At 36.2% G+C, this 14,986-nt stretch overlaps 1 protein-coding gene across 1 annotated transcript in view; it reads left to right on the top strand.

Annotated features, from left to right (window-relative positions):
• LOC100369942 (ankyrin repeat domain-containing protein 13C-like) overlaps positions 1-6,250 on the top strand; it is a 40,030-nt gene extending 33,780 nt beyond the window's left edge. The window contains exons 4-11 of the mRNA XM_002740949.4: positions 117-248; positions 759-970; positions 1,413-1,612; positions 3,086-3,176; positions 3,606-3,685; positions 4,321-4,390; positions 4,524-4,653; positions 5,434-6,250. Of these exons, the coding sequence (XP_002740995.1) occupies positions 117-248; positions 759-970; positions 1,413-1,612; positions 3,086-3,176; positions 3,606-3,685; positions 4,321-4,390; positions 4,524-4,653; positions 5,434-5,567 (1,049 nt within the window). The 3' untranslated portion in view covers positions 5,568-6,250. The remainder of the gene's footprint in view (positions 1-116; positions 249-758; positions 971-1,412; positions 1,613-3,085; positions 3,177-3,605; positions 3,686-4,320; positions 4,391-4,523; positions 4,654-5,433) is intronic.
• The last annotated feature ends 8,736 nt before the right edge of the window (positions 6,251-14,986 follow it).

Below are 14,986 nucleotides of genomic sequence, written 5' to 3'. Positions count from 1 at the left end.
TTGGGAAAAATCATGATATTCATTTACGAGTTCAGCATCAAATCTAATATACAATTTTCAGTAGCCAAAAAAATATAAATTAAAGAAAAAAAATGTTTTTGTTTGTTTTCTCACAGTCACATCACTTCTACGAAAATTGAAACAACAATCCAGAGAATCACTAGAAGATAAAAGACCACAGTTAATCCAAGCACTTCGAGATTTAGGAGATTTTTATTTAGAACTGAAATGGGATTTTCAAAGTTGGGGTAAGTATATGAATCATAGCAACCCTGTATCACATCGCATTGTCTCTGTCACAAGATTTTGACATGCATCTTTTATCATCTGCGATTGTACCTGGAAATTCCTTCTCTTCAAAAGTCGGCACAGCATACGTGTTGAGGTGACAAAATACCAATTGTTGGGACATACCATTTTCACATAGGGGTGTTCCCTGTTTGACATGTAGAAGTTCTGAACATCACCAACTGATTTTCCAAACAAAATCTTTCAAAATTAAGTACAGTTTTATATTAACTCTTTGATGTTTAATTTTTGTCAATAAAAACAATTCAATCCCTTTAGAGTACTATTAAATTTGACAAAAATCGGCGTTATTTCTGGTCCAAGTTACTGTATTTTTTGATTATCAATGATTATCAATGATAATCATGAAATTGGTATAAAAAAAAATGTTATGATATTAAATAAAAATTATTTAGTATAGTTTTCGTTCTATTGTATATACCAATTAAAAGCCTTTCTGTCATTTTCAGTTCCTTTAGTGTCGCGAATGCTACCGTCAGATATTTGTAAAGTTCACAAAAAGGGCAGCTGTATACGAGTAGATTCAACGCTAGTAGACTTTAATGATATGAAATGGCAGCGGGGAGATTTAACATTTATATTTAATGGTGATGCTAGACAAAGTAAATCATTAGTAGTGATAGATAACGAATTAAAGGTTTACCAATGGATAAGGCCTGATGTAAGTATACAGTTTGTGCTGCGGTTCAATTTAATATTTCACGTGGGTTTCTTCATTCAATAGGAATATTAGGTTGCATGGCTTCAAATTTCGTGTTCTGAAGTCACAAAATGTCAAGACCATGTACTCTGTGAATTTTCGAGCCCTGAAAAATTGGTATTGGTTTGAATTTGTTCAAATATCATGTAAACGAACACTGTATTTGACATGTGTTGTAAAAGTTGCTCGAACATGTTGTCGGGCATCGACCTTATCTTTTAATGCTCATTTCGCTGTTCCACAATCTGGTTCCAAAATATCATCATTCATGGAGCAATGCGAAAACTATTGGTTTTGTCATTATCTTGAAACAACGAACATTTACATAACCCTGTATGACTGCGAATCACATCGCAGAATCCAAATGTTGATCAGATTAACCAAAATATTTTCCCGTTGATAGGACAATGAAAGCGAAATTGAAGATGAAGTTGATATCCTCATGAGCAGCGATATTGTCACGGCAACGATGTCTACAAAACCTATTACATTTACCAGAGCACAAAGCGGTTGGTTATTTCGAGAGGACAAGTCTGAAATGGTCGGCCCTTTTAGCGCCGATTTTTACATAGTTAATGGTATGATGATAGAATCCAGGAAAAGGTGAGAAATTATACAATATTAATCACAGGTGTAATTAAATTTTATGTATTAATAAAAGTTTACTCTTTCTGCAATGCAAAAAATACAGATTTATTTTCAACATAATGTGCAATAAAACTGAAATTGTATAAATTAATTAATGCAAAATAGGATCAGATATTAATAATCTTATAATAAAAATTAATACAAATAGAAAAAATAACCTCTGAAAAAACTGTTTAAATTCCGGGGGGGGGGGGGGGGGGGGGGGGGAGGCCTTAGTGTCCTAGCAGATAACATGAATTTTACTGTGAAATTATTGTAAAATCATTGTAGCAACTCCAATTGCTTTGATACTTGATGTATATATGTTTATATTTGATCATTTTGGGATGACATCTTCAATTCTCCAATTCTGGTATTTTTACATTTTTTTGTAAAATGTTTTATTTTCGACTTCTTTTTTAAGCCACCTGTCCGATTGTGAGATTTCATTACTACAATGTATATTTCTAAAGGATGATTTTGCGAGATATTGCGTGAAATGCAGGACCGAACATCGAAAAAATCAAATAGATTTTGAATTTCTTTTTTCTAGCTCAATGTCGAAATGCCATGTCTGTTCATGTATACATTTCAAATGTGTATAGCACAGTAAAGAGCAGTGGTCATTGTGCCACACATGCGTGAGACATCGGTCTTGTATAAACAAAAATGTATAAACTAAAACTGTTGCGCAGAGTAACAAATAAAAACTTACGAGACGTTACCTTTTAATTAGGTAATTTCTTTGGTGATTGGAAGGTATCGTGGAAGTCACTGGCAGTAAGTCTTGCACAGGTCAAAAGTTGTACTTATGATTTCATTAGAAGAGCGCATTGGATTGTGGGAAATCAATGTTCATCAACACAAACGTTGCACATGCACAGTGCAACAACCACTGTCCTTTAATAAGGGTGAAAAAACCTCCAGCATTAATCAATAATGTTTTGACTCTGACCTTTGTTTGTTTGTTTTGACTGTGACCTTTGTTTGTTTGTTTTGACTCTGACCTTTGTTTGTTTGTTTTGACTCTGACCTTTGTATGTATGTTTTGACTCTGACCTTTGTTTGTATGTTCAATTTTATGAATAACATAGAATCTCGTGGTAAGCGGAAAATGGTCTATTTTTGTTATTTTTTTGGAAAAATTGTATTTTTGACTTCTTTTTGAAAACAGTTTTGGCAGATACCTAGTGGATGAGGAGAAGACATGCTGTGATGTACACATGTAACTAGCTGGTGTCGTAATTGAGCATCGATTTCACTTATGCACACTTAGTACATGTTTACTTTGATTTAACATGCCATGGATTTGATCTTATTTATTAACATGTAATTATATTACTCTATGGACCATAAAGAATAATTCTTTTTCTTGTTTTTTTTTTTTTTTTTTTTTTTTTTTTTTTTTTTTTTTTTTTTTTTTTTTACTTTTTTTATTCATGAAAATAGAAGAGAACACTTAACAGATGAAGATGTTCAGAAAAATAAAGCAGTTATGGACAGTTTCAGTAAAGGCACTGTGGTTGAGGGCAGTATAGAGGTAAATATGTGTATATAGTAGTGGTACATATCTGTAATAGATGTAGAGGGCATTATAGAGATAAGTTGTGGACAGTTTCAGTAAAGACACTGGTTGAGGGCAGTATAGAGGTAAATATGTATATAGTAGAGGTACATATCTAATAGATGTAGAGGGCATTATATAGATAAGTTATGGACAGTTTCAGTAAAGGCACTGGTTGAGGACAGTGTAGAGGTAAATATGTATATAGTAGAGGTACATATCTGTAATAGAGATATAGTATGGACAGTTTCCGTAAAGACACTGGTTGAGGGCAGTATAGAGGTAAATATGTATATAGTCGAGGTACATATCTGTAATAGACATGGAGAATATATAGATCATTTTGATAGAACCTCCTGTCTCCTGTAGGTTTATTATAACACATACATCTTGTTTTTTTTCTAGTCACATAGACGGACATCACTACCACCTCCAGTGCAGAATGGGGTGTCATGGGAAAATTACATCAATGCGCCACCAAAACAGTAAGTTACAACTCATCAAAGAGATTGATAAATACTGTCTCGGTTCAGCCATTCATAATTTGTAACCCCTGTCCATGAATGGTGTTCATCTCTTTACCGCTCACATTTGTGGGGTGCAACCCTCCACCGATTATGATAACTCTCAGTATTTTTTTTAGGCTTTTTGTATTACTTAACTTAACATATTTGGAAATTTTTGAAATAAATTTCATTTGGAGCATATCGATTGAAAGTACAGAATGCAGTGGGTGCTCGAAAATGTTTGATTGCGCAATGCGAAATTCTAAAAATACTATGAGCTTTCCGAATAAGCAAGTACACTACCAAAAACGATTTGAGTTGAACCTGAATCAGTTCTTTTTATAGACTCACTAATTTGCATCAGGAGTTCTAGAAATGCAAATTTTTCTTTTTTATTTTGTGATCATCTTTTAATTCGCGTGACTTCAGTCCTCATAAGATCTTCATTGCATTATCACACCCTAGCATACCCTAATCTTATATAAATCCTTAGATTAATTGCCATAGTTGCACTAAGCAGTCCCAGGGATTGACAACTTACCCTTTAAATCTGATTGCTATGCAACCAATGCATTAAAGGGCAAGGTTTCATTAGTTTAACTATGTTTTTCCAGTCCGCCTGTTCTAGGAAGACAGATTCTATACAAAGAAAGTAGGAAAGGAGTGAAAGCTACAGTTGCCATGGTGAGTATAAATTATTTATGTGAGCTTATTGAAATATAGCGACTGGGTCAGTTGGTGAGAAATCAATATTCATGAAACATTTTGAATGTACATGTTTGTTGTTGTGACTGTCTCTATTTATTTTTTGTTACAGAGTGATGAATTTCCACTCACAGTAGAAGAACTACTGAATGTGCTTGAGGTTATTACTCCATTTAAACATTTTAATAAATTACGAGAATTTGTAGAAATGAAATTACCCACAGGTTTTCCGGTAAAAATTGGTGAGTATCATCTGTTTTATTATTCAACAATTAATTATTCTTTGATTGAACGCAGCATTTACAGTTCATTCAGAATTCAATGTTGTGTTGGGACTTACATTGATATAGTGTGACAATGTTGGTGCGCAGGTCACCGTGTGCAGGTCACCGTGCGCAGGTCACCGTGCGCAAAATGAAAAGCTTGATTATTTGAACACTGATATTACAAGACTTGTAAGAGGTGATACATTCGGCATGAAAGTATTCAAAAATTAACTTTTTGGGCTATTGCCATGGCAACAGTGGGCCATGAAATTTTGCAAATTTACCAGCCAACTAGAGTGAAGGTATGACTTGCCTACCAAATATGAACAAAATCAGCCCAGCCAAAAAAATTACAGAAAAGTTAAAAAGCTGTTCTCAGTGAAAAGTTGCCCCAACTTTGAGGTCAAATTTCTCAGTAATGAAAAAATATATCAAAAAATCAAATAGTGACTTTGTGCCCACACTCAAGCTGAGTAGAATGAGCTATGTCCGAGGTGTTTAATCCTAGAATTGTAGGAGGAAATACAGTGAGTTGGTGTGAACCTATTAAAAAATCATTTTTTTGGTTGTTTTGCTATGGCAACTGTGGGTCAGAAGTTTTTTCAGATTTTACAATCTTCTGAGGGAATGTGCAGACTATAAACGGGACTATTTTGTGAATTTGTGATGAAAAAGAGGGAACTGGTGGTGATAAGGTTAACAGGCGACCCTCTATAAATGAATTGAATAATTGTTTGACTTTTTTTTTTATTACAGACATTCCTGTATTGCCGACAATCACGGCCAGGATCACATTCCAAGAATTCCAGAATGATTTTGAAATCCCCTCTTCGCTATTCTACACCCCTCGAAACTACAAAGAGGACCCCAACCGCTTTCCGGATCTTTAGCATTGATATAATCACAGACGACATCTTACGCTTTCTATCATCATACTGAGTTGAATTCAGGAAGGAATACAGAGAGTCTTGTAGAAAATTTTGTCACATTTCGGTTATTTTAATTATGTCATGTGATAAGAGGCCAGTCTTTGCCGAATTTCGAATTCGCCGTGTACGATTTTAGTGCTATTTATTCATAATTGCTGATCATTTTGCCGGTCAAAGGTCAGTCCATCTAAAAATTGGTTGTTTTGTTTTTTACTTGCCTCTGTAATGTCATGCCATTCAACAATTCTCTGTCGTTGTCACCGAATTTTTTTTTTCTCATTTTTTACTAGAAGTATGTTTTTACAGTGAAATTATTTATTGACACGCCATTTTGGTGAGTCAAAATGAGTGTTTAATTGAACTGGAAAAAAAAATACATGTTTCGTGCAGGCACAAAATAGTTGTCTATTTATAATGCTAATAATATGCACAACAATTATCCAGAAAATCATTCTGGTCAGTGTCTTGGGAGTGGCTGAAAATGCATGAATTATTTATTTATCTATCTTTGACAAGCCGTGTCTTGTCTGTTTATTTATGAGATTGGTTGTCTAAAGGGAGTGCGCAGGACCGGAGAATCTATCGCAGTTACTATTTTCTACCGAAATCTCTGCATGAATAAAAACGTTCATTTAGAAGTGTAATGCTGTTGCATGTGTACATTTTTTGTAAACTTCCACTATTTTTTACGCTCATTGTACACATTTTTACTTTGTATGGAATCCAAACATGATGCAGTACGACATCAATGGTGCTTTAATATTGTTATCAAAACTAGACTATCGGTAGTCTAAAACATTCGTACACCTGGTCTTTGTGTCACTCCTAACAATACAAGGTTTCCACCCAATCATCCAATGTTGCCAATATGCATTAAATTATTTAATTATAAATGTATTCAAATTTAACAAGATGGCTGCTCTCTGACCCTCTCCTGTATTCAACTTTTCCTCTGTATATAATTGATTGTACTTGTAACTTATTTATTGAGAGGTTATAGGTCAGGGGTCATGTGTTGGGTCAAGGGGTAAAAACAATTTCATGTTTTCACTTTGTTGCCACAGTTTTTCCAAATTGTGATTTTGCTATGAGATTGAGATCGTAAAGGATTTATGAAAATAGTGTATTTTATTTGTATCTATTGCTCAGACAGTGATTCACCACACCTTGGTACCATTAAACTTGTGATGCTGAAGAGACACTGCAGTAACTGGTCTAGATTTGAGTTGTTTCAAAGTTATTTATAAGATTCCGCCTGATTGGTTACCCTACCTTAACACCTAACAGTCTGGCCAATCAGGTTGCAGTTTGTTTGTAGACACTTTTTTTCAACGTATTTTCTGCCTTGTATATATGCTTCGACTTGTTGTACTTCCCTCCCAAATCCACCCTTTACCTCTGGCCTATTGTACCTCCCTCCCAATTCTATCCTGTACCTCTGACCTATTGTACCTCCCTCCCAATTCTACCCTGTACCTCTGACCTATTGTACCTCCCTCCCAATTCTACCCTGTACCTCTGACCTATTGTACCTCCCTCCCAATTCTACCCTGTACCTCTGACCTATTGTACCTCCCTCCCAATTCTACCCTGTACCTCTGACCTATTATACCTCCCTCCCAATTCTACCCTGTACCTCTGACCTATTATACCTCCCTCCCAATTCTATCCTGTACCTCTGACCTATTGTACCTCCCTCCCAATTCTACCCTCTACCTCTGACCTATTATACCTCCCTCCCAATTCTACCCTATACCTCTGACCTATTATACCTCCCTCCCATTTCTACCCTGTACCTCTGACCTATTGTACCTCCCTCCCAATTCTACCCTATACCTCTGACCTATTATACCTCCCTCCCAATTCTACCCTGTACCTCTGACCTATTGTACCCCCCTCCCAATTCTACCCTGTACCTCTGACCTATTGTACCTCCCTCCCAATTCTACCCTATACCTCTGACCTATTATACCTCCCTCCCAATTCTACCCTGTACCTCTGACCTATTGTACCTCCCTCCCAATTCTACCCTGTACCTCTGACCTATTATACCTCCCTCCCAATTCTACCCTGTACCTCTGACCTTTTATACCTCCCTCCCAATTCTATCCTGTACCTCTGACCTATTGTACCTCCCTCCCAATTCTACCCTATACCTCTGACCTATTGTACTTCCCTCCCAATTCTACCCTGTACCTCTGACCTATTATACCTCCCTCCCAATTCTATCCTGTACCTCTGACCTATTGTACCTCCCTTCCAATTCTACCCTGTACCTCTGACCTATTATACCTCCCTCCCAATTCTACCCTGTACCTCTGACCTATTGTACCTCCCTCCCAATTCTACCCTGTACCTCTGACCTATTGTACCTCCCTCCCAATTCTACCCTGTACCTCTGACCTATTGTACCTCCCTCCCAAATCTACCCTATACCTCTGACCTATTATACCTCCCTCCCAATTCTACCCTGTACCTCTGACCTATTGTACCTCCCTCCCAATTCTACCCTGTACCTCTGACCTATTGTACCTCCCTCCCAATTCTACCCTGTACCTCTGACCTATTAAACCTCCCTCTCAATTCTACCCTATACCTCTGACCTATTATACTTCCCTCCCAAATCCACCCTTTACCTCTGGCCTATTGTACCTCCCTCCCAATTCTATCCTGTACCTCTGACCTATTGTACCTCCCTCCCAATTCTACCCTGTACCTCTGACCTATTGTACCTCCCTCCCAATTCTACCCTGTACCTCTGACCTATTGTACCTCCCTCCCAATTCTACCCTGTACCTCTGACCTATTGTACCTCCCTCCCAATTCTACCCTGTACCTCTGACCTATTATACCTCCCTCCCAATTCTACCCTGTACCTCTGACCTATTATACCTCCCTCCCAATTCTATCCTGTACCTCTGACCTATTGTACCTCCCTCCCAATTCTACCCTCTACCTCTGACCTATTATACCTCCCTCCCAATTCTACCCTATACCTCTGACCTATTATACCTCCCTCCCATTTCTACCCTGTACCTCTGACCTATTGTACCTCCCTCCCAATTCTACCCTATACCTCTGACCTATTATACCTCCCTCCCAATTCTACCCTGTACCTCTGACCTATTGTACCCCCCTCCCAATTCTACCCTGTACCTCTGACCTATTGTACCTCCCTCCCAATTCTACCCTATACCTCTGACCTATTATACCTCCCTCCCAATTCTACCCTGTACCTCTGACCTATTGTACCTCCCTCCCAATTCTACCCTGTACCTCTGACCTATTATACCTCCCTCCCAATTCTACCCTGTACCTCTGACCTTTTATACCTCCCTCCCAATTCTATCCTGTACCTCTGACCTATTGTACCTCCCTCCCAATTCTACCCTATACCTCTGACCTATTGTACTTCCCTCCCAATTCTACCCTGTACCTCTGACCTATTATACCTCCCTCCCAATTCTATCCTGTACCTCTGACCTATTGTACCTCCCTTCCAATTCTACCCTGTACCTCTGACCTATTATACCTCCCTCCCAATTCTACCCTGTACCTCTGACCTATTGTACCTCCCTCCCAATTCTACCCTGTACCTCTGACCTATTGTACCTCCCTCCCAATTCTACCCTGTACCTCTGACCTATTGTACCTCCCTCCCAAATCTACCCTATACCTCTGACCTATTATACCTCCCTCCCAATTCTACCCTGTACCTCTGACCTATTGTACCTCCCTCCCAATTCTACCCTGTACCTCTGACCTATTGTACCTCCCTCCCAATTCTACCCTGTACCTCTGACCTATTAAACCTCCCTCTCAATTCTACCCTATACCTCTGACCTATTATACCTCCCTCCCAATTCTATCCTGTACCTCTGACCTATTGTACCTCCCTCCCAATTCTATCCTTTACCTCTGACCTATTGTACCTCTCTCCCAATTCTACCCTGTACCTCTGACCTATTGTACCTCCCTCCCAATTCTACCCTGTACCTCTGACCTATTGTACCTCCCTCCCAATTCTACCCTGTACCTCTGACCTATTATACCTCCCTCCCAATTCTACCCTATACCTCTGACCTATTGTACCTCCCTCCCAATTCTACCCTGTACCTCTGACCTATTGTACCTCCCTCCCAATTCTACCCTGTACCTCTGACCTATTGTACCTCCCTCCCAATTCTACCCTATACCTCTGACCTATTGTACCTCCCTCCCAATTCTACCCTGTACCTCTGACCTATTATACCTCCCTCCCTGTTATTCCTCCAAATTAATATCCTAACACTGTCCAGTTTTGTGTCAAAGAATCTGTTTTCAGAAACATGTCATTTTTGTTTTACAGTGTGTGTGAATGATTTTTTACAATATCTTGTGTTAAACATTAATTATGCTATTTTTTTTTATTCCATGGTCATTTTGAGAGGGGAATAAGAAACATTTTGGCAATAACCCAAAATAATTTGGGAAAATAAAAATTTAAAAAAATTTTGTTCCTTTCACTAAAAGCATAGTTTCACTGGTTGATGTAAATAATTAATTCGCACATAAACAATATAGACATGAACAGATTTTCTGAAACAATACTGGACTGTGTTTTGTCCAAGTTGAGTTGTTTCTTTTCTTCTGAACATTAATCATTGTTCACATACAGTTAAATGTGAGTTGATAAGAAAAAAACTGTGAAATTTGATTGATCTTTACAGCAGGTGTTTATACACTGATTGGAAAATCTCTCTCTGCCTATCTTTCTTGGAACGTTGCGAGCAGTGTTTGTTATGGCACTGTCTTCAACTGTTTGAAATTAACAACACTAATTTGCATATTTAAAGTCCCATATTTGCATATCGATGGAAGTGCTTGAATTTGAAATGAAATGGTTTTGATCGAGTAATAATTCACTGTGTTTAATTGTAGAATGCTCGTACGATTCAATAATTCATTTTCAAATTTTACAAAATTATTTCCCTCAAAATCTGACTTTTGAATCAAAATTCATAAATCCATTTTGAGACTGATTGTGTCCAAGAGTGTTGACTTGTTGAGGTTCCAAGGGATATTGCAATGTTGCAAGGAAAATTGATGGGGAGACGAATGATTTTCTGATCGCTTTACTTCAGCGCCCTCTGTAAATTCTCTCCGATTTACATTTATGTTAATGCAATGTATTGTCAGTATTTTTGTTAACCAGCATATGATTCATCTATCACCACAATTTATTTGTCTACAGTAACCACGTCAAGCTTAAGACTTGGCATCTCAACCCAGTCATAGCATCCATCAAAATTGTTTTTTAACCAAAAAACTGCTTATCTATTCAGATCAAATATTGCTTACGATCAACAGCCTATAACCGGTTGAACGCCGGAATTTTTCCCGCCAAAAAGTTGTTGCAACATTTTATACAATTTCATGTATTTTTTGTAATTTCCTTGTTAATTATCGACTACTGTGGAATACTTTATTTTCACTGGAATTAATTTTTACTGAAAAGGCTTTTTGGGCGTTCTGTATGGAATGTATTTTCACTGATTTTTGATGAGTTGAATGTGAAATACAGGAAAAAAAGTATAGTCACTGGATTTTATTTTCACAGAATCATCCCTTCCGCGAAAATAGCGAAAATAAATCCCAAGCAAAAATAAAGTATTCTACAGTATATGGAAATCATTTTCCGTTACATATTTTGATCAAAATTAAAAAAAAAAATAAGGAAATACATTATGCATATTTATTTTGTGAAAGATGACATGCGTTCAAACGGTGAATGACAAAACCAGATTTGGAATCGAATAAGGGACAAGCTGGTGACAAGTTTTGACAATGCTGGTTAAACCTTTATAAATACTGACAAGAGAGGGTACTAGTTCAAAGTAATTTGCATATGAACTGCATACACTCAACTGTATTGTGTCTATTATACTTTGACCATTGTTTAAACACAAGGTCCTTTTGTCTAATATCATGTGCTTTCCTGATTTATTCCGTCGTCTGTGTTTGGCATGTGATGAAGATGTCTCCACTTAGAACCTGTCTGTCAGCAACGACTATCATCAATTGATTCTCTCGCACTAGATCGTGAGATTGAAAAGTCTATCTGGGAGTCATCCTTCAACATCACGAAGTTAACGCTCAGTCAGGCTAAGTGAAGACATCAAATTAATGCCTCATTCATTTTCTTATCCTACCTTAGAAACAATTTGTTCTCAATTACATCAGCAAATTGATTATTCAGGTGTGATACTTAATTAATATAACGAGTTATTTAGCAGTACAAAGTTGATTATATCGCTTGCTGAGAAGTGTGTGTAGTGTATATATATTAGTTATCCAGTTTTGAGACAGTGAGACAGTACTAGTACCGTTAAATGATGAATTTTGTTTATAAATAGTGAAATATCTTCCTGAATAGAAACAGTACTCTACAGGTGTGAGTGATGATATATCGGGGTATGTTTTTAGTAATCAGTATTCGTATCAGTGAATCCATCGTTTTTTTTCCGAAGCCGTTGTTAAATTCTGTTTTGTGAAAGTCACCTATTTGTACTTTATATCATCATTTATATTTCAATTTTCATTTTGGGAATTCTTTCGATTGGGTTGTTATGTTTACGGCTACATCACGTTAGTGCAGTCTTCTCATTTGTGATTATGATTTATGATCTTTTCAAAAAAAAATTCAAAAAAAGATTTTTTTTTAATTTATAAAGAAAACATTAGTCCTCCAATTAAGCTGAACTTTCATTTGACAAATGTTGTCTTTTTTTGGGAGGAAATGCAGACAGTTAAATAATATTTCACAAAATGTCTAAGTTTTTTGTAATTTTCACTAATCTGTTTTTCCACCAATATTTTCCCATGAGTTCTTGTTACTTTATGGTCATAACAGTAAATTTTGCAAAATATACGAGTTTTGAGTTATCTAGTTGCTACATTACTGAGTGCACTGTGGTGATTCCATGATTGAGAAGGAAGTTGATTTCATCGCCAGTTTATGAATGCTTTTGCAGGTACCAAAATCAAATGATCATGAAAACTGTTCTCTATGTCTATTTCCCTTAATACATTGCCATATTTCTTGGAACATTCTTAGAAGTGTTTGTAATGACATTTTAAAATGTGGGTTTTGTGGGAAAAAAATGAAAAACAACCAAAATTGTATGCTGTACCTAATTTCCTTACTGTCATTTTTACTGCCCAACATCCTTTGCGAAAATGGTTGTGTCCAGGAGTGTGGGTTTGTTGAGATTGAAAATGGCGTAGTTAAAACTCCACTAGGAGTGTTCCAAGGGATACTGCAATATTGCATGGGAAATTGACAGGAAGATAGCAGTTTTTATGATCAGTTTCTTTTGGCACCTGCTGTAAATGCATATTCTTGACTGTAGTCCCTGTCCACTTGTAATCTATGTATAGACAGCTTTAATTTGCATGTGACAAATTTTCGTTAGTCCTTGCGAACATTATTAAATCATGAAAACTCAGCAATTTACAATATTTGTTATGACCAGTATCAAATCAATCCCTCCCCCTCCTTGGCAAGATCTACACTCTCAGTCGCCTAGCAGCTAGATAACTTAGGGTCAAACTATTATTTTTCAGGGGTGTAGGTATCCTTGCACCAATTTTTTAGAGATAAAAAGGGCACATTTTGTTGTTGAAGCAAAAAAATAGTCTGCATGAAAATGTTCCTTTGATGTTTTTTTAGTTATTTAATGCTGGGCTTCCAATATAGCTCACTGATTTTCTATTGGTTGCCAAGAATGATCAACCAAACCATCATCATGACAAGGTTTTCCACATTCTTTCAGAACATACAAAATGTATTTTCACTGTTACAGTAGAATGCTTTTTGATATTTCTCAGTTTACTGATCACATGCCCCCTTGAGGCAGATTTGATGAAACTGTTGTTTTTATGAACTCTGGCATAGAGGGCGCTAGCTGGTTCATTGGATTGCACTGCAATAACAATTGTTTTCAAACATCTCAGGAATGATCTACTTTTGATTCTTTTAGCTAGAAATAATTTTTGCTGATTTTTCCACTTTTGTGAAAATAAATTTCATATAAAACAACATTTTCGAAAGTGACCCACTAAAGTTGAGAATGTCAAGGAACAAGGCACTATGTTTAACCGCTATGACAGTGGAAGGCATGATACTTGGAGTACTTTGTAGAGTACCTCATAACCCAAATTTGACAATTTGTCTATTTTCTTGTGAAATTTGATGATGAAAAAGGTATAATTCTATCTAATATTCATGGAGTAATAGTAATATAGTGATTTTCACATTCAATATTTAATTTTCCTAGAAAATTGTAAATTTCTAGTATTTGTTGGAATATGTTGTTGAATTATGACAATTGTTTCCAAATCACTGCCGAACTATGCATTTTTTGCCATTATGTATGATGTACACATTGTAAGAACTTAATTTCAGCAAACTAAGGGGACATTTCCCAATTTATTGAAATAGACTAGTTTCGTGTTCTGGGTATGTTTCATTCTTACCACATGACTGAAGGCATTCACCACGGAAAGCGGGATCAATTTTACAACCAGTGTTCATCTACGGATACCTTACCGAATATAAATGACATTTTGACCTATTCATTTTGATTCATTCATATTCTACATTTTATAAAAGTTTGTGAACTTTCAAAGGTAATATAGGATGCCTATTTCTGCTGACCAGGAGTGAATCCACGTTGATTGCATGCATGGTTGCTAAGCAACCAGAAACTAGTCTATTCTATAACTAGAAATACAATGAGAAATTGCACTTCATATTTTAAGAGTCCAAATTTAACCTTGGGTTAAATTTTTAATAGATATTTTTGATTGTTTTTACTGAACGTTTTGAATTCTATTTTGTATGCCTTTGGTATGGAGTTTAAAATATTTGTGTTGATAACATAAAAAAAAAAAATATTTTCAATTTTAGAAGTTATTTCATAAAAACTAACTCGTCATCTAATCATGTGACATAAGAAAATAGTTGATGAGATATGAATATCCATCTTTAATAATTGTAGGCTTCCAAGTAGTCATGGAGTCGGGTGTCTGGTTTTTTCCCCACACATTCCTCAACAAAAATATTAAATTGCTTTTTAGTGAATGTTAATACTATATGAATATTAGATATAAATGTTAACCCATTGTGATGACACTAAAATATCAAAACAATATTAACATGAAAAGATCATCAATGATTTAATTTCATTTGCAGAAATTTTTCTTTTTGTACAATTGACAAATTATTAGTAGTTACTTTTCTTATAACCATCAGTTTGGATGAACTCTGCCCAGTGTAAATTTGCACCAATAGAATAACTCAACAGGCGTGTAGTGACTGTATCCACACTGCAACATGT

Source organism: Saccoglossus kowalevskii, chromosome 9 (genome assembly GCF_978046115.1).
Source record: "Saccoglossus kowalevskii chromosome 9, keSacKowa6.1, whole genome shotgun sequence".
Classification (NCBI taxonomy): domain Eukaryota; kingdom Metazoa; phylum Hemichordata; class Enteropneusta; family Harrimaniidae; genus Saccoglossus; species Saccoglossus kowalevskii.
This window is presented reverse-complemented; position numbering and strand designations above follow the sequence as displayed.